Source organism: Amaranthus tricolor, chromosome 6, assembly GCF_026212465.1.
Source record: "Amaranthus tricolor cultivar Red isolate AtriRed21 chromosome 6, ASM2621246v1, whole genome shotgun sequence".
In the NCBI taxonomy this organism is placed as follows: domain Eukaryota; kingdom Viridiplantae; phylum Streptophyta; class Magnoliopsida; order Caryophyllales; family Amaranthaceae; genus Amaranthus; species Amaranthus tricolor.
The window spans coordinates 30,985,383-31,005,638 of record NC_080052.1 but is presented as its reverse complement, the minus strand read 5'-3'; the positions used below and the strand labels follow the sequence as shown (position 1 = coordinate 31,005,638).

General features: G+C 28.9%; 2 protein-coding genes across 2 annotated transcripts; both read left to right on the top strand.

Moving 5' to 3' along the window:
• On the top strand, nt 1–6,820 carry LOC130815874 ((3S,6E)-nerolidol synthase 1-like). The gene is made up of 6 exons (XM_057682386.1): nt 1–149; nt 1,357–1,609; nt 2,821–3,223; nt 4,106–4,463; nt 5,467–5,721; nt 6,353–6,820. The coding sequence occupies exons 1-6, from the start codon at nt 57–59 to the stop codon at nt 6,632–6,634; spliced, it is 1,644 nt and encodes a 547-aa protein (XP_057538369.1). The 5' UTR covers nt 1–56; the 3' UTR covers nt 6,635–6,820.
• A 6,551-nt stretch (nt 6,821–13,371) lies between these two features.
• Nucleotides 13,372–17,084, top strand: LOC130815873 ((3S,6E)-nerolidol synthase 1-like). Its single transcript, XM_057682385.1, has 5 exons — nt 13,372–13,881; nt 14,055–14,454; nt 14,759–15,116; nt 15,564–15,812; nt 16,267–17,084. Exons 1-5 carry the CDS (start codon nt 13,641–13,643, stop codon nt 16,510–16,512), a joined length of 1,494 nt encoding a protein of 497 aa, XP_057538368.1. The 5' UTR covers nt 13,372–13,640; the 3' UTR covers nt 16,513–17,084.
• Nucleotides 17,085–20,256: the final 3,172 nt, after the last annotated feature.

Genomic DNA, 20,256 nt, shown 5'->3' with positions numbered 1-20,256 from the left:
ACCTTGTAATTCAATTATTCAAAGCTTCGAATACATTATTATCAACCATATACAAAATGACTCAAACTAAAGAAACTACTTCTATTCATGAGGATAATGCTCAGGCCGCTCGACCCTTTCCCGAGCCACCTCATCATATTCCCTTTGCAGTTGAGTCCTTTTTAATGTGATTTTTTTAAATCTTCATTTATTCCTGAATCCTGCATATATGTTGATGTTCATTATGTTAAATATAAGTATTTTATCAATATTCAAAATATTACACGTACAAAATTATTGTATATATTAAATATTTCCTCTGTCCATAAGAAATTTTGCGGTTGCATATTGTATTAAGATTAAAAAATGGTGAGACTTAATTTACATATTGATATATTAATAGAAAGTTAAAATGTGTAGATGAGAATATAAGTGGTGGTAATTTATACATAAAAAGAAATAGATACAACCTAAAATATAATGTGTGGCGATCTCTTAGGAATAAAGAGAACAAATCGTTTAAATGCGTTGGTTTCTTGAGATAGTATCAAAAGCCAACATGATTAAAGCATCACGAGTTTAAATCTCAATTAGCCCTCATTTCAAATAATATATTAGGTTTTTAATTTTGAGTTGATTCTTAATATAATGATATCAGGGTAATATGAGTATAATATATATACTCCCTCCGAACCAATTTAGTTGTCTTATTTCCTTATTTGGCAAAGTCTTTTTAGTTGTCCCATTTTTATTTTTGTCAATCTTTTTTTACCTAAATATTCTTAGTTCATACAAGTAATTACGAATATACCCCCATATACCTTACTTATCCAACTACCCTTCACTATTTACCCTTCACTACTTACCCTTTACTACTTACCCTTTTTAATGGACCCTACACCATCCTTAATAACCGTGCTCAAACAAATGGGACATCTAAATTGATTCGGAGGGAGTATGTTCAAAGCATAATGACCATTATTAGCTCCGTCTCTTTGAATTCCTTAAACCGTTAGTTAAATGTGGAAAAATAACCCACATGTAGCCCCTTTTGTATGAGATCGTCTCACTGTGAGACAAGTTTATATACAACTATACAAGGCCTATTATGCTAAAAGCGTCTATTATTGGGCTATTTAACCCAAGTACGTGGCACGTTTCACATTGAAACCGTCTTATACAAGAATTTATAATTACCAATTCGTTTTAAGATAGACACTTATCGAACTTATATATGTACAGCCAACTTTTCTCTTATGTAGGTGTTGTGTTAAACCCCAATAAAAAATTTATCAAGTTCAACATTTTGTTATGTGTTTGACGGATACGACTAAATGAGACTTAGTAAATATGTTTGACATTGTTTAATTTTTTCAGCATAAGTATGAACTTGAGCAGTTGGTGAAAAAGATGAAGGAAACAATGGAATACAAATCAGTGGAAGGTAATGAAATGGAAGAACTTATTATGATTGATGCTATCCAGCGTTTGGGCCTGGAATGTTATTTTCGAGATGAAATTTTTGCTACTCTTGAGAAATGGAGTCAAATGGGAGATGACTCTGATGTTCTCCATGACGTTGCTTTGCGGTTTCGGCTGTTACGACAAGCTGGGTACGACGTCACTGCAGGTTAATTAATTAATCATTTAAACATTAATTAAGTGTACTAGTCATAGATGATGTGATATATTTTTATATCAGCTCGTCTTGTATGAAACGAATTACCTCATATTATTAGTTTACTTTTATTTAAATTATTACTTTAAAAGTATAAGTAATTATTTTAACATATTAAATGTACAAATGTCAGCTATATTGTCTCATTTTAAAATTTGTATTTCTATATTTACCAAAAATATATAATTAAGGGTTTAATTAAGATTATCATTAAGTGAAAAACAGGATTATAATAGTACCAAATGAGATATTATAAGTCTTATTTTAAGAATCTTCATTTCGTACACTTTTTTACCAACTTATTTTTACCTTCAAATAAATTTTAAGAATCTTCAAAATTCAAATATATGACAAATCGACAAGGAACAAAAGGTACGTTGTTTAGCAAAGTTGGTACTCCTAGCTATATAAGCTTGTCCTTGCACCTTTTTAAACTTTTTTGGTTGTTACACTAAACAAAAGTAATAGAAAAAGATTTGTAAAGTAAATTTTCATAAAATTTACATTATTTCAATGGTAATAAAACTTTAATCATAAAAGAATATTTTATTCACAGTTTTTCATTATTATATAATACTGTATTTTTCATTTGGTAGTGCGTTGAAATGACTTTTATGAAAAATGTGAGATGATTAGAGAAGAACAAGTATGTCCATTCAACTTGTCATCAAGATATATACTCCCTCTAATTTTTTTAGTTGTTCAATTTCTTTATTTGGACAGTTCACCTTTATTATCTGATTTTCATTTTAAGACATACACTTTTAGGTGGTCATCTTTTTTTAATATTAAAAATGCCCAATGTTGTACATGCGTCTACTATTTTAGGTGGTCCCCTTATTTTCTTAATTTTTATGTCCACAGCTAATGGGACAAATAAATTGAATTGGAGGGAGTATTTCTTACCAAAATTACACCAATATTTCATTACCATTGTCACTATTTAATACTTACTATTAAACGGGCCATTAATGATTTGAACTAAGTACTTCTTATTATTTTATGGTATAGAGCTTACTGATGTGAGTAATTAATAGTACTTAAAATTATATTTTAATTTCTTATATTTTGGTTATTTTCTTGTCTAATACTCCTATCTTTTTCTAAAGACATGAACTATGTTCTTGAAAATAATACTAAGTGTACGTGTTCATACATAACAGAAAATTTTGGAAAATTCAAGGACAAAGACGGGAGATATAAACAAGAACTTAGCAAAGATGTGAAAGGACTAATGAGTCTTTATGAAGCATCTGAACTGAGAATTAATGGTGATCAAATACTTGATGAAGCTGCGGACTTTGCTAGGAATATGTTAATGGGTATCTTAAGAACCGCAAACAAATCAGAGAGTGTAGTGATCAGAAATACACTGAAAAATCCATATCACAAAAGCCTTCCGAGACTAACAGCTAAGAACCAACTTCACAATTTTGAAGGCCACGTAAATGGTTTGCATGAATGCTTGGGTAGGCCCGTTTGGGTCAAGGAGATGCAAGATCTTGCTAGGATTGATCATAGTCTTGCTCAAATCCAACTGCAAAATGAAATTTGTCAAGTATCTAGGTAACTATATATTGTCTAAAAACTAACTAAAATTTGACAAATATTATTATATCTCATGATTAACGCATTTATGAGATGATATAATTAAATTATATGCGCTTTTTATAATATGAAGTTGTACATAACGCTTGCTACCAAGAGTCAATTGGAAACAAGATCTTTGTTAATTTTATCATTAACAAGGATAAGATTGTGTACATTCAATCTTCTGAACCCCTTTCTAAGGAATAGGTGGAAGGCACTCAATAACATTGAGATTAAACTTAATTAAATATTTACAATTATAAATTTTTAATAGTTTTATGGGATGGTCTTTTAATATACGTACAACTAAACAAACAAAATAAATTATGGAGGGTCAAGTAAACATTGTTCACCAACTTTTACAAATTTTGGACGGTCAAGTAAATTTTGGAGGGTCAAACAAAAGATCTTCCGTTTACAAATTTTGTAAACTCTCGGTTATTGTTCACCAACTCAAAATACTTTCAATTATTAATTATTTTTGTACACACAGGTATAAGGATATTAACCCCAAACACTATAAAACTAAATCAAAGAACTTCGTCAAAAATAGCCAGTGGAAAATAATATGCATAGTATTTTAAGGTTATGTATCTCAATACTTAATGATACAAAGTTAATCAATAATTGGAGGTATTTTAAAAAATTACTGAGCAACAATTGAAAATATTATTCATAAATTTTTCTTTAGTAAAATTAAATTCGGCAATTTAATTTAAGTTTAGTTTGACAACCATATATAAGTTATTATGTGTTTGATAATCGGCCATAAAACTAACTTAAATTTTATATCTAATGAACAAATTGATAATGGGTATGTACATATAATTGTGGGTTAATTTATTGAATGATGTATAGATGGTGGAAAGAAGTGGGCATGGGCAAGATTTTGGAGCATGCAAGAAACCAACCAATAAAATGGCATATGTGGTCATGGGTTGCTCTAACAGGTCCAGATATGGCTGATTTAAGGACTGAACTCACTAAACCAATTTCATTCATCTATGTAATTGATGATATCTTTGATGTTTATGGTAAACCTGACCAGCTTGCTTTGTTCACTGATGCTGTCAAAAGATGGGAATATCAAAATATCATTGGGTTACCAGATTACATGAAAGTATGCCTTAAGACACTCTATGATACCACTGATGAAATGAGCCATAAAATATTCATTAGGCATGGATGGAACCCCAAACAATGTTTCCAAAATGCGGTAAGCTAATAAGATCATACCAAACAATTTTATATATACATATATGACATATCACAAATAGCTAGGAAAAAAATGAAAAAATTAATTGTTAGGATGGTTTATATGGTACTCGAGTCGATGGTTTAATCAAAAATTAAAATGGCAGGTCCGAAAAAAAATAATGACATTCCTACCTGATTGATTATTCTCACATGCGAACTTGACAGGGGTTCGCATTGGGATGATTTATCCCACATCGACGAATTAATTAAAGATTATTAAATTAGGTTGTGACAATTCGTCACATGATTTTCACTGCGGCCCACTCGTGTGGACACGGGAGACCCGTGGACTCGAGCCTACAAATCCACGAGTCAAGAGCGTTGGCTTGCACATACACTCGGTGAGATTCATTGTTTCCCAAAACCATATGGTAGTAGGAAAATTAGCTCACCCACTATATATGCAAGTCAACAACCCACTATTTTATCGATGTGGGATCTTGTTTCACATGTGAAGTATTTCCAACACTCCCCCTCACATGTGAGCCACATCATACCAGGAACCACCTTCGGCTCTGATACCATATTAAATTAGGTTGTGACAATTCGTCACATGATTTTCACTGCGGCCCACTCGTGTGGACACGGGAGACCCGTGGACTCGAGCCTACAAATCCACGAGTCAAGAGCGTTGGCTTGCACATACACTCGGTGAGATTCATTGTTTCCCAAAACCATATGGTAGTAGGAAAATTAGCTCACCCACTATATATGCAAGTCAACAACCCACTATTTTATCGATGTGGGATCTTGTTTCACATGTGAAGTATTTCCAACAAAGATATATGGTGTATGCACTTTATAAGTCATTGAAGTCTTTCTTCCCATTCCCATATATAGTTTTGGGATAATATCTATTTGGCTTGTGTGCACTTCGTATTTTCCTAATAATATGCTGATATTTGCAATAAATTCAACCTAACTTTACAATATTCCTCAAATGAATTAATATGTTGATGCAGTGGGCAGAGTTATGTGATGCATTCCTAGTGGAAGGAAAGTGGTTTGCTAAAGGTCACTTGCCTACAACAGAGGAGTACTTGAAGAATGGAATAGTTAGCTCTGGAGTTTATGTTGTTTATGTGACCCTTTTCTCTCTATTGGGTGAAGCAATAAATGATCACAAGAATATGCACCTTCTCTCAAAGAGTCATCCACAAATTGTACATTTCACGGGTACACTTCTTCGTCTTTGGGATGATCTTGGAAGCGCCAAGGTAATAAATGCCCAAGTTTATTAATTTCTTGAGGAAGCCGGTATATTATTTTACACTTGTTAAGTTAATTCTTTAACATAGTATCTCATCCACCATATATAAATAATATAGCATAAGTAACGAGTTATATATGTTATGCTGTTGTGTTGATGCTTTGGCATAGTCTATCAAATTACTTATCATCAGAAATTTAAAAGCTACCCGTAAATAAATGATACATAAACATATTAAAACTTATGACTTCAACTATTGTTGCATTCGATCACAACTCTAATTCAAAAGACTTTCGTCTGAAAAGACTATGTTAGCTCTTGATAATTTGTCACATAATCTCACCGTGGCCTACTCGTGTGGACATTAGACAAACGTGGGCTCGGGCTCACAAGTCCAAGAGTCACAAGCAAGTCTACAACCCACTAGTTTATTAATGTTTTCCAAAAACCATATAGTAGTAGGAAGAGTAGCGTACCTAAAATAAAACAAGTCTACAACTCATTATTTTATCAATGTGGGATCTTGTCTCATATGTGAAGTATTTCCAAGAGATTGATAAAATATATACTATGATTTATCTTTGAGACTAATTAATCATTACTTTAAGCTTAACTTCGACAATTATTATTAAATGCAGGACGAGGATCAAGAAGGACATGATGGGTCATTTGTAGCATGCTATAGAAATGAACACCATGGAAGCTCAGATGAAAATGCAAGAGAATGTGTATTTAAGATGATTTCAAATGCATGGAAGAGTCTAAATGAGGAATGCCTTTCTAACTCTCCATTTTCACAAGATTTCAAGACAGCTTTCCTTAACTTAGCAAGGATGATTCCTATTATGTATAATTATGATGACAATCATCGTTTACCAAACCTTGAGAAACACATGAAATCACTTCTTCCTCATGAGTAAACCTACCATGCATGCATGCACGTCTAGGTCTTTATTTTGAGGAATAAGTTCTATGAATTACATGATCATCAATATGTATAATAAATAAATATATCATAATTGGTATCATATATCTTATCTTAAGTTTCTTTAAAATTGGTTGTTATTACATAAATTGTTATAATACTCCCTGAGTTTTTTTTTATATGTCCATTTTAAGTTTGTTCACTTTAAGAGGGATAAATTTCAATTCGATTTTTGAAGTATATACTGAAAATAAAATATCTTTATGTGAGATCTTGTTAGATTCATCTTGGTGCAAAGTTTTTTAATATATAATTTTTATAACTTTTTATTACGCGTACTTAGAGATATTAAAGCTTTAAATTTACTAAAAAATGCGTGTAAAAAGTAAAGTGGACAAACAAAAAGGAATAGAGGGATTTGAATCTTAATATCTCTAAATGCACATCATAAAAAATTATACAAAAAATATAATAAAAAAATACTTTAAGACGAATCTAACAAGATCCCATATGGATATATTTTATCATCTATACATGCCTTAAAAATCTTAATCAAATTTCTCTCTCTAAAATAGAATATTCTAAATGGGAAGAACATTAGGAAACAAAGGGAGTAATTTTTTATTTATATCGGATATTTCATGATATACCACTGAGTTTCTTCGAAATTTATCATATACCACACAAAATGTTTTAATTCACCATATACCATTGAGTTTTCGTCCGTTAGCACAGAATACCATTAATGACAACTATTTTTTGTGGTAATTATTAATTCACCATATACCATTAATTTTTTTTTTGCATCAAATACCATTTTTTGCGTCAAATCTGACGATATCTGAAAACCCAGTTGATGAATTTTCGAAACACGAGTCTATGAGGGGTTTGAACGTGATCCATTTTGGTTGATTTCTTGCCTTCAATCACGTTCTAAATCGAAAGAAATTAAGGTGGTAAAATGAAAGTATATGTGTTTGTAGATGATAATTTGATTAATGGGTATTTGAGATTTGGAAAGTTAGAGGAAGCCCGTAAGGTGTTCGATGAAATCTTTGAATGAAGTGTTGCTTTTTGGACTGTAATGCAAAATGGGTGTTTGAAATTTGGTTTTTTAAGAGTTTATGAAGTCGGGTATTGAAGCAAATGGGACGATGTATGTGTGTGTGTTTATTTTGTGAGGAAAGAGGCTGAATTATGAGCTAGGCAAGCAAGTTCATGCTTGGATTATCAAAGGTAAATGGAGCAATTTGATTGTAGAAAGTGGTATCTTGTATTTCTAGGCACAATCTGGTGAATTTCAAAGTGCTTTACGAATCTTTGATAGGATAAACAAGCGGGATATAATTATTTGGATTATGATGATCACTTTTTGCTCGCAACAGGGTTACAATGAAAAAACGCTCTCACTTCTATCACGAATGCTGGTCAATATATATTTTCTGAATGAACATACATTTTGAAGGCGTGTGGAGAAAAAAAGGCACTGAAATTTGGAAGACAATTGCATGGTATTGCAGTTAAGAAACTGATCAGAAACAATGTTTATATTGGTATTTTTTGGTGAACAGTGTTTAGTGTCAAGTTGTTTTTAAACAAAATGTTAGCTACATGGTTTGTATGACACTTCTTTTGTTTATGATAATTCCAACGGCTATATTTTAAAAAAAAATGGTATTTGAGGCAAAAATAATAATAAATGGTATATGGTGAATTTATAATTTACCACAAACGGCACACTAACGACAGTTGTCATTAATGATATTCTATGCTAACGGACGAACACTCAATGGGATATGGTGATTTATACATTTTGTGTGATATATAGTGAATTTCGAAGAAACTCAGTGATATATAAATATCCATATTTATAGTTATATAAGCAAGATTCGCCTTATAATATCAGAAAGTGAAAAGTTTGTTCAGCGGGAGGAATGTTACTAACAATAAATATATGGTTTATAGTTTTCTACCCCGAGTATTTGAATTAAATGTGATTTGGATATTTGACTGTTAAAAAAGAATTAGATTTATATCATTTGATTTTTGAAAAATCTAAACTACAGATCAATCTTTTATTTGGGAATGATCATAGGCAAGCCCGGTCTTGGGCAAGGGCAAGGGCAAGATGGGCTTACGCTTAAGGTCTTTTAAAAAAATAGTATTTTTCTTTAAGAGGATTTGAACATAAATCTATTGTGTGAAAAATAGGATTTTTAACCATTAAGCTAGGTCATAATACTTGTGTTTTATATACAATGTTTAATTATTTTAAACAGTTATACTTGCAATAATTATATTATAGTATGTACAATTGGATATACACAAAATTTAAGTGGATTTTAATTCATTAAATACTATTAATTAATTTTTCTAATAAATACTCTTTAATTTTTTTGTGAGTTTTCTTTTTCTACAATTATAAATCTATAAGTATACGAATTTTTCTTATATTTTCGATTTGCTTCCTTTTTTATCGTGCTTTGTTTATGTGTTTATTTGACTAATTTTATTTGCGTTAATTTCATATTTGTTGGTGCGTATATTTAATTTATCGATATATTATTTTATGATCTATATTTTTATACTTTCTTATTTTTTAGTTATATCTCATTGTGATATTTTTTTATCATAAAGTTGCAAGTAAAAAAACGAAAAAAATATATCGTGAGGGCCCATAATTTTAGTTTCGCCCTGAGCCTTTAAAATCTCAAAGCTGGCCTTGAATTCATAGGTAATAGATTTTTATTGGACTCATCTAAGACTCAACCCTAATTTTAGGGTTTGGATGTAATTTTTTATTAATGAATTTGGTCTAAGTCTGTGGCTTAAAAACTAAATAAGTTTGGAGTTAAGGTAGTCAGACCTATACTTACCCCCAATTGGACCTAAATTTAATTCATGACCTGATTCCTAATTAATTTATTTTAAACCTACTATATTTTAATTTGGACTCATTTTAGGCCAATATTTGACCTATAAATCCAATTAAAATCAAATTAGACCTTAAAATGTAAAAATGGAATGAACACTTAACTATTTAGAACCATGAACAACTCATATACTTCCTCCTTCAAATTTACTTGCAACATTTACTTTTCACGCAGTCTAATGTACCGATTATATCTTTAATATCTCTAATTATGTATAATAAAAAATTATAAAAATTTGATATTAATTATCTTTGCAATGAAACGAATGAAAACAAGATCTCACTTGACTATGTTTTAACATATAGATAAAAAACTAATCACAAATTAAGAGTAATGAAAGAATAGTGTCACTTCGTCTAATATTGCAATTAATTAGGAACGGAAAAAGTAGATCTCTAGACCCATTAGACGCTGTGGATTTAAAACTAAATCTAGAATTTTCTAGCCCTCTAAATATGGATCCAATCCATACAAAAATAAAAGAGTTTGAGTAATAGCCAAGCCCACTTTGTATGTTGAGAAAAATAAGGGAAAAATGATTGTATGTTGAAGAAAAATAACGGGTAAATGAGTAATGGAAATGAGACAATAATTCTTCTATAAGTCCCTTGAAAAGTATGCAAAATATCAGGTTATGCTATAAAAATCTGGAATAGTCATGTGGTTTTTGTGTTTACATAACTTAACGTCATTCTTTGCTTTAAATTTTAAAAACTTTTTCACGTGTTTGCAAAAATTGTGGTTCACCATAAGATTTAGACAACAGCTCTTGTACGACCAAACACTGAATTGATTAGCAGTTTTAATCAGTGACCCAAGTCTAAATTATTAACTGCCAACTCTACAAAATCATCTCCAGTTCACCTGGAAATATAGTAATTGTACTCAGTCCCACACTTCATTTTTTTTTTAAAGCTACTCTTATAATTAACCGTTTCTAGATTAGACAACCTCACAATAAAGAGTTTAATATTATTAGTTGGATACTATAGGTACTTACCATCAAAGATGAGTAGAGGTAGACCAACAAAGAAACATAAGAAGAAAGAAAAAGTAGAGGTACTTACCATCAAATATCTACAGTAGACAGTTATAAAAAAGTTAGCAAAAAATATATAAAAAAAAGTATTATTTGCAAAGAAACACCTTTTAAAATCCATTTTTTGTAAATAAACACATTTTATAACTTTTTTTTGTAAAAAAACACATTTTAAGAGACTTTTTTTTAAAAAAAAACCTTAAATCAGTTTCCGGTGACTTTTGTCAACTTTCCGGCGTTGACTATGCCATTTGTCAACTTTTCGGCGTTGACTTTTATTTTTATTTTTATTTTTATTTTTATTGTTATTATTAATATTATTTTTTTAAAAAAAATTTATTTTTATTATTATTTAAAAAAAATTAAAAATAAATAAATAATAATAATAATAATAATAATAATAATAATAATAATAATAATAATAATAATAATAATAAAATAAAAACAAAAATAAAAAAAATAAAAATTTTTTTTAAAATTTTAAAATTTTATTATTATTATTATTTTTTTATTATTATTATTTTTCTATTATTCGTTTTTTTTTATTTTTATTTTATTTTTAATTATTATTATTATTATTATTATTATTATTATTAATTTTAATTTTATTATTATTATTATTATTATTATTATTATTATTATTATTATTATTATTATTATTATTATTATTATTATTATTATTATTATTATTATTATTATTATTAATTTTAATTTTATTATTATTATTATTATTATTATTATTGTTATTATTATTATTATTATTATTATTATTATTATTATTGTTATTTTATATTTTTTATACTTTTTATTTTTATTATTATTATTATTAATTTTTTTAAATTTTTTTAAAATTTTTGTTTTTATTTTTATTTTTTTTATTATTAATATTAATTTTTTTTTAATTTTAATTTTTATAAATATTTAAAAAAAATAAAAAAATTAATAATAATAATAATAATAATAATAATAATAATAATAATAATAATAATAATAATAATAATAATAATAATAATAATAAAAATAAAAACAAAAATAAAATAATAATAATAATAAAAATTAAAAATAAAATAAAAATAAAAACAAAAGGAAAAATAAAAAAATAATAATAAAAAAAATAATAAAAAAAATTTAAAAAAACATTTTAATAAAAATTATTATTTTTTTTAATTTTGTTTTTATTTTTATTATTATTATTATTATTATTATTATTATTATTATTATTATTATAATTTTTTAAATAATAATACAAATAAAAATTTTTTTAAAAAAAATAATATTAATAATAAAAATAAAAATAAAAATAAAAATAAAAATAAAAATAAAAACAAAAATAAAAACAAAAGTCAACGCCGGAAAGTTGACCTATGGCATAGTCAACGCCAGAAAGTTGACAAAAGTCACCGGAAACTGATTTAAGGTGTTTTTTTTTTAAAAAGTCTCTTAAAAGGTGTTTTTTTTAAAAAAAATTATAAAATGTGTTTCTTTACAAAAAGGGGTTTTAAAAGGTATTTATTTGCAAATTTCCCTAAAAAAATTATTTAAAAATAATCAATAATAAAAATTATTCACAGGACATAAATAATAAATATAATTATTTAAAAAAACTTTTTCTTATTTAAGGATAAACGTAAAAAAGAAACGGAGATGAAAGAAAAGTATTGGACGAAAAAACTCCTGCGCACTCTTCAAAAATTACATACCAGCATTTTCGTCCATACATCACCGCTTATGACACGAGATTGGTAATGCCCCACTACACCATGGCCACACAAATTCTCCCATTAATTACTATATCTATTATATTTGCTACATTTAATTATTTATATATTAAAAAATGTATATATATATAATTAAAAAAATATAAAATTATGCGATTAGATGATTTAAACAAGATTTCACTTGACTATAAATTATCTACACATTGACCGCAAGTCCGCAATATACAAATAAACTTGAACAATAAGTAATACTCCCTCCTATTTAGCTTATGTGTCCCATTTTCTTTTATAGTCAAATCACCTTAATTGTCCCATTTCTATTTTTGGTATGAGTTTTTGACTTTTATGCCCTTAGTAGTTTTATCATATTTTCAATTATACCCTCTATTACCCATACTAATTTTCCTCCCTTACATTAAAAGCCCATGATATCACTCTCTTTCCTACCCTTAGGGTCTCATTTTTAACTCTCCTTAAAATCCGTAAAAAACCAAATGTTACTCTTAAGATGAATAGAAGGGAGTAGTGTTTAAAACATTTAGTTCAAGCCTATTAAGGGGGTGTTTGGTATGAACTTTTTAATAGTAAGGGATTCAATTACCATTAGTCCACATATTTGTTTGGTATGATATTAGGTTAACCCAATCCCTTTCTTGAGGGTAATAGATACCCTTACTTTGTTACCATCCATTTATGTCAAGTAACAAATTTCCTTTCTATGATCAATTAAGTGTTTCCCTTAGATTTTCATACCAAACAACATATAACTACAACCCATACCCTTACCCTTACTCCTCTTTATCATTTTCCTTTCCATTACATTTTATATTCCCATACCAAACACCCCTAAAAGTATTTAGTACGAAGTAATATAGAAACTAAAACATCGTCCCTCCAATTCCTTCAACTTCCGTGACCTTCAATAATAATATAATGTTTGTGTTAAAGTATATAACATATGGTCAACCACACTTGAGCGGATGGTTGATGCTTCAAAATATCTTATCTACTCTAATCATTCCAATGATCATTCATTGCTATCAGTTCAACCAAAAGTTTAAGCTGATAGTTGACGCTCTATGATATTTGTTATATACTCTAACAATTCCTAAGATCAAACATTGCTGTCAACTCAACTAAAAGTTTAAACTGATGATTGACGCACTTGGATATGTTATATACTCTTACAATTGTTAAGATCAAACATTGCTATTAATTCAATTAAAAGTTTAAGTTGATGGTTGACGTTCTAATATATGTTATATACTCCAACAATTTCTTACATCGCAGCATGATTATAAGCTCCGATCAATGGTGAAGCTGATAAAAAACATATTGACATCAATGAACAGTGAAAAACAATTAGACGAGTTAATCATGATCGATGCCATTCAACGACTAGGCCTCGAATACTACTTTCAAGAGGATATCCATAGAGTACTAGAAAAGCATCATCGGAAAGTTACCACCATGGGTGAAGATGGTGGTAATCTTCATTATGTTGCTCTTCGCTTTGGGCTGTTGAGACATGCGGGATACAATGTCTCAGAAGGTAAGACCGTAAAGTTATTGGAGTGCTTCCTTCCATTGTCATATGATTTTTGAATGGTATTTCATGGCTTAAGAAATGCGTGCATATTATGTTTTCCAATCATAATATGTTGGCATCGACAATATGTCCAGCTAATTTGCTATTTCTTAATCTCGCTTGTATCATTGAAACAGGCGTGTTTAATAAATTCATAGACAAAGATAGAAAGTTGAGAAAAGAGCTTCGAAAAGACACCCAAGGACTGATGAGTCTATTTGAAGCCTCTCAGCTGAGAATTCCAGGGGATCATATACTAGATGATGCTAGCCAATATTGTGAACTTATCCTACAAGCAAACTTAAAAAATGTTGCCAAAGAATCTGAGGCCAGAGTAATCCAAAACACATTAAGCAATCCTTTTCATAAAAGTCTGCCAAGACTTTCAGCTGATCTTGATAATTTTGAAATTTCATTCAAGATTATTCATGATCATTGTGGAATAAATGGCTGGGTAGAAGAGATACTATATTTGGCAAGAATGGATGCAAATGAAGCACAAATAACCCACATGAACGAAATAACTTATATTTCCAGGTGAGTTAATTGAAAAACATGAATAATCCGACTTTTAGAATTTATTGTTGAAAAAAAAACAGACGTGATCCCATGTCAAAGAATTAGTGAGAGGTTGACTAACATATAAGCTTGATGGGCTAATCCTCTTATGACCAATTGGTTTTTAAGATAGAATTTGATCGAATTTACGTGCAGTTAACTCTTTTTTTAATCATATTTATCATTCAGAAGTTCTTAAATGAGTTTATTTTATTTGGTTGACCTATATACATTTAGTGTATTAAAGTGATCACTCACTAACTTTGTGTTGCTTCATAAGTAGATGGTGGAACGAACTTCGGTTGACAGAGAAGTTGAAGCTTGCAAGAAGTCAGCCAGTGAAATGGCATTTATGGTCCCTAGTTGTTCTACCAAGTCCAAATATGGCACAATTACGGATTGAACTCACAAAATCAATATCCTTTATTTATATCATTGATGATATCTTTGATGTGTATGGGACACTCCAAGACCTCACTTTGTTCACAGAAGCAGTCAACAGATGGGATCTTAACAACGTAGAAAAATTACCTGAGTACATGACAATGTGCCTCAAGGAACTCTACAACACCACAAATGAGATAAGCAATACAGTTTATCTTAATCATGGATGGAACCCCAAGGGTCGCTTAACAAAAGCGGTATGTTGATGGATGTTTTTTGTTTTGGTAGGATGGTTTATCTCACATCAATGAATTAAAGATAGTTTGTATACTTTATAAGTCATTGGAGTCTTTGTCATATTATTTTGGGAAGGTTTCTATTTGACTTATAAAGTGAGTGCACCTCATATTTTCTGACTATATGCTGGCATTTACAATAAGTCAAGCTTAATTTAACATGGTATCAGAGCTATATTTGGCTCAATTCATTTTAAAATAATCCATATGTGATCCCACATCGAAAAATTAAAAAGAAGTTGACTAACATATAAGTTTAATAGGCTAACTCTTTCTATTACCAATTGCTTTTAAAATAGAACATAATCAGGCTTGTGTGATTTCAACTATCACTTATACGGATCTTGTCGTTTACAAGCCCAATAACAAATATATCATTGTTATTTTAAACTATATATGGTGTTTCAGTGGGCAGAGCTATGTAATGCTTTTCTTGTGGAAGCGAAGTGGTTTGCATCCGGACAGTTACCTTCCACTGATGAGTATATGAAGAATGGTGTAGTTAGTTCTGGAGTCTATATTGTTGCCGCAACCATCTTTTCTCTCTTAGGTGAAGGTGTAAACAATACAAACACACATCTCTTCAACAATCATCCACACATTGTAACGTCAGCGGCCAAAATTCTACGTCTTTGGGATGATCTAAAGACTGCTAAGGTATGGACTACTTGACTTAAATAACTTAGCAATACAATTTTTATGTGGAAGAACATGAAACTTAGGGTCGATCCTAAAATTTGAGAGACCAGAGGCAAAACGTTAATTATGGATTCCTAATTATTAAATACACTATTATCGGCAACGAACTATTAAATATTCACTAATTCTTAAACGAAACGGCATTATGGTTAGGTCATCTATATTAGGTCGACACATGTACATTTAGTACATTAAAGTAATCGGTTACAATTTTAAAGTGATAAATTATATAAATGGGCTAATTATATGGGCTCGTCTCATGGTAACAATCTCATACGAGACGATCTGAAAAATATTAAAACATCATTTTTCTAAGTTTTTGGATGGGCCTGGAGTACAGGCCCCACTAGTTTCCTTATAAGATAGGCTCCGGTGAAGGTGGTGATTTTCAGAATATGTCGTTGTTTTGCAGGATGAGAATTCAAATGGGCACGACGGGTCATATATAGCTTGTTACGTGAAGCAACATAAAGATAGGTCAGCTGAAAGTGCACGACAACATGTTTTTGAGATGATTTCAGATGAATGGAAGTGCCTCAATCAAGAGTGCCTGTCTCATTCTCCATTTTCGACAGATTTTAAAACAGCTTTGCTTAATTTAACAAGGATGGTTCCAATCATGTATAGTAGTAATCACCATCTTCCTAGCCTTCTGTAATACATAAAGTCATTATCCTCTTATTATAGCTGTTTATGGTGATGGATGGTGCAGACAGCAGATACTCAAGATGATAAGTCCTATTCAGGGGGTCTTCATTTGGCTAGACTTATTGTGAATGTCAGCGCATAATCGGTGAAATACGAAGTGCACACTCCATAAGTCGAGGAGAAAGCATCCCAAAACTATATGACATGAAAAAAAGCTCTAGTTAATTATAAAATAAACACACCATTTTAAATCAGAGTCGAAAAATTAAAAATTATATAGAAGATTGAAAAGAATGAATTGATTACTTCCACTTGTAAACTTAACGAGGGTTCGAATGTGACGAGATGTTAGGATGGTTTGCCCAAATCGATGAAATAAATTTCACGTGCATACTTTATGAGGCATTTGTGACCCTTTTTCCAATTGTCATCTGATTTTGAAATAATACCTCATAGGTTTATGGTATTTGTGCACCATGTATTTTCCCAATCATTTAGTTATATATACTATCAGCTGGTCTTAGATGAGACGACCTCATAATGAGATCGTCAATTTAGGCTGGTCCAATTCGCGCGTATAATAATTTGGGCATTTTTTTCATTTTCTGAGCATTTTTCAATTTTGATCTTAAAGGTAACAATTTTGACCTTAAAAGTATCAATTTTCAAAATTTATACCTTTAAGGTCAAAATTGATAAATGTCCAGAAAATTAAAATGTTGTTTCACGCGCGTGAAATGAACCGGCCCACATTTCGTTTTAACTTGCAACGATCTCGTCCAAATTTTTGTGATATACTATTACATTGTACACTCAAAAGTAAATAAAATAAAAAGCACATTAATTAAGGTAGAGACAAAATGATGTATGTTTGAAATGGATTGAAAACTAATTGCACTTAAGGACATGTTTGGATTGAGTGTAAATATTTAAGGTAGAAATAAAGTTAAACTAATGAAATAAAAGCAAATAGAGATACATTTAAAGTAGGTGAGATAGTTACGAAAAAGGTAAAATGAGCATTAAGTAAAAATAATAAAAGAAAAAAAAAATGATTTCTCCTACTATAGAGGTAATACGTTTTCCCATCCTCCTTTAAGATAAATATTTATTCCACAACATTGAGAGTTCCCTTGATTTTTCATTACTTTACAGTCATTCTTTCACCTCTACAACAATCAAATTTCACTAATTTTTCATTTTTATCAATTTCGTTTTCTTACTTTGATTTTTTTCACCTATAAATATTTACACTCAATTCAAACATGTCCTAATAAAAAACCTGAGGGGTGTGTGGGTTAGTACAGTTTTGCTCTTTGTTTTTCTTCTTAGTAAAACTTGTTCAATCAAACCAAAAGTTTCCTACTAAATTTCATAGTCATCAAATTTTTAAGAATTATGCTAAAACGATTAAAACCTATCAAAATAAATAATCAAAATGAGTGATATGATGTCATATTATACAGTGTATTATATTATTTAATTTATTCAATTTAACTACAAATAAATATTAGTTAAAGATATCTTAATGGTAGAGATATTGATAAAAGATCAAATGCCATTTATACTTCCTCCGTTTCAAAATACTTGCAATGTTTGCTTTTTCACGCATTCCAATACGCTAATTCAATCTTTAATATCTATAATTATGTATAATAAAAAATTATAAAAAATTAATATTAATAATCTTTGCATCGAGACGAATCAAACAAGATCCCACTTGACTATATTTTAACTTATAGAATTAATCACTAAAGAAGGTAGATACGTGAATAGTGTTTATATTTTCAATGTTGCGACTATATTGAAACAGAGGAAGTATTTCTTTAGCCATTAAATGAGTTTCATTTAATTAATTCTCTTTAGATGTGACACTGGAAAATTTTCAATTATTTTAGTACTCCCTGGTATTCGCTCCACTTGTCCCATTTAGTTTTTCAACATTATTATCAATCACTTTTATTATGTGATTTGTTCTTAATCTATAAGTTATAACATAGTCATGTGAGATTTTGTTTAATTCGTCTTATTATAAATTTTTTAGTATCAACGTTTTATAATTTTTACTCAAGCACAATTTAAAATATTTAAAATAAAAAACATGAATTGACAAATTTTTTATTATTAAATGGGACAAGTAAAGAGAATAAGAGAGTAATAGAATATGATTCAAATAATGAGTGAAAAAAATAATTGAACTTGCGATACAAAAAGGACCACTTTTTAGTGGTCAATTGTCAGTCACATTCATCGCACGTTTATTTTGTGTAGTTTCAACTTCTGTCAAGTCGTAATTCGTAAAAGCTATTTTCTCTGTCATTGGTTCTACTTATTTTGTATTTTTTTTATTTTTTAAGCAATAATTTATTATTTTGTTTAAAATCCATTTATATATTTTAACTCTTTTTAATTCTATTTACACAATTTGTCTTTTTTTATTTTTATTACAAAATTTTTAAAATTTTGCAATTTCTCTATACTTTAAATCTATTAGGATAGAGAAAGTTCACACTAGAAAGCAATAAGCGGTGCTAGCAGAGCCATATGAGCAATGGCTTAGGAACCCATTATTTTTAGAGCCTAATTTTCTTAATCTATACTTTATTTTTATTATATATTCAAAATATGTTATTTTAATTTAAAGGAGCAACACACCTAATTATCATTTATAAATTCTTAGTTTTTGTGGTGAAAGCATATAGGATAAAATAACTAGAGTATTACGAAAGAAATAATAAAAATATAGATAAAAATTAATGGCTAGTATTAAGGGAAGAGATGGCTAATATCAATGGCTAATATCCTATATCACTTCTCGTGGTAGGGGTGTTCAAAAAAACCCGGTTTGCAAAATCCAACTCGGATCGGTATCCGGTTTAAAAAACCGGATAATTAACCCCATTTTGTCAAAATCGGGTATTTCGTACCGGGTACCTGTTTTATAAACCGAGTCGGGTCCGATCCAGATATCAATTTTAGTAAAATCGAGTACTCGGTATTCTGTTTTGTGCTTTATTTTTATTATAAAATGCTTATTCATAATATATCTGGTATAATTAATATGTTATAATCATTTTACTCTAAAAAAATTAAATGAGTTAAAATTCAAAGTAATGTGTTAAATTATATTATATTATTGTCCTTAAATAATATTTCAAACGGCGTATTTCAAAATAAATGTTTTCAGTAATTATTAGATTGATAGCATGTTTCATAAAATATCTCATCCGATGATCAGCTCAAGAATTTGACTTATTCTTAATGTGATATTGGCAATTATATTGTAAATTTACTAAAATTATCCTTGATAATTAGAATTTAATTAGGATCACCAAAGTAATAACTAGTTAGTAAAGATATTGCGTTACTTTTATCTTATTACTAGTATAAAAACCTGTACAATGCATGGATTTATTATTATAGAATATATAAAAATATTACTTTATAGAATATGTAAGTATATATTATCGTGATTAAATTTATCAAATACATGATTTTTTTAAGAAAAAAATTAAATATTAAAATTTTAAAATTATTTATCAAATGCATCACTTTTTCTAACAAATTCTAAGTTAGTATGAAATTGCTAAAATAAATTTCATAAATATTTTCCCTAAGTTAGCTCCAATTTTTAAAAAAATAAAATTCTAAATTAGGTGAATCTATCATGTAAACAACTTATATCCACTAAAATTCTAAATTAGGTAAATCTATCATGTAAACAACTTAGAATTTGAATTTTATATAAAAAATG

Coding starts and splice junctions, on each gene's coding strand:
- LOC130815874 (XM_057682386.1), top strand. CDS start 57: ATGACTCAAACTAAAGAAACTACTTCTATTCATGAGGATAATGCTCAG. Junction 4,464..5,466: donor AACAATGTTTCCAAAATGCG/GTAAGCTAATAA, acceptor ATGTTGATGCAG/TGGGCAGAGTTATGTGATGC. Junction 5,722..6,352: donor ATGATCTTGGAAGCGCCAAG/GTAATAAATGCC, acceptor TATTAAATGCAG/GACGAGGATCAAGAAGGACA.
- LOC130815873 (XM_057682385.1), top strand. CDS start 13,641: ATGGTGAAGCTGATAAAAAACATATTGACATCAATGAACAGTGAAAAA. Junction 15,117..15,563: donor AGGGTCGCTTAACAAAAGCG/GTATGTTGATGG, acceptor ATGGTGTTTCAG/TGGGCAGAGCTATGTAATGC. Junction 15,813..16,266: donor ATGATCTAAAGACTGCTAAG/GTATGGACTACT, acceptor GTTGTTTTGCAG/GATGAGAATTCAAATGGGCA.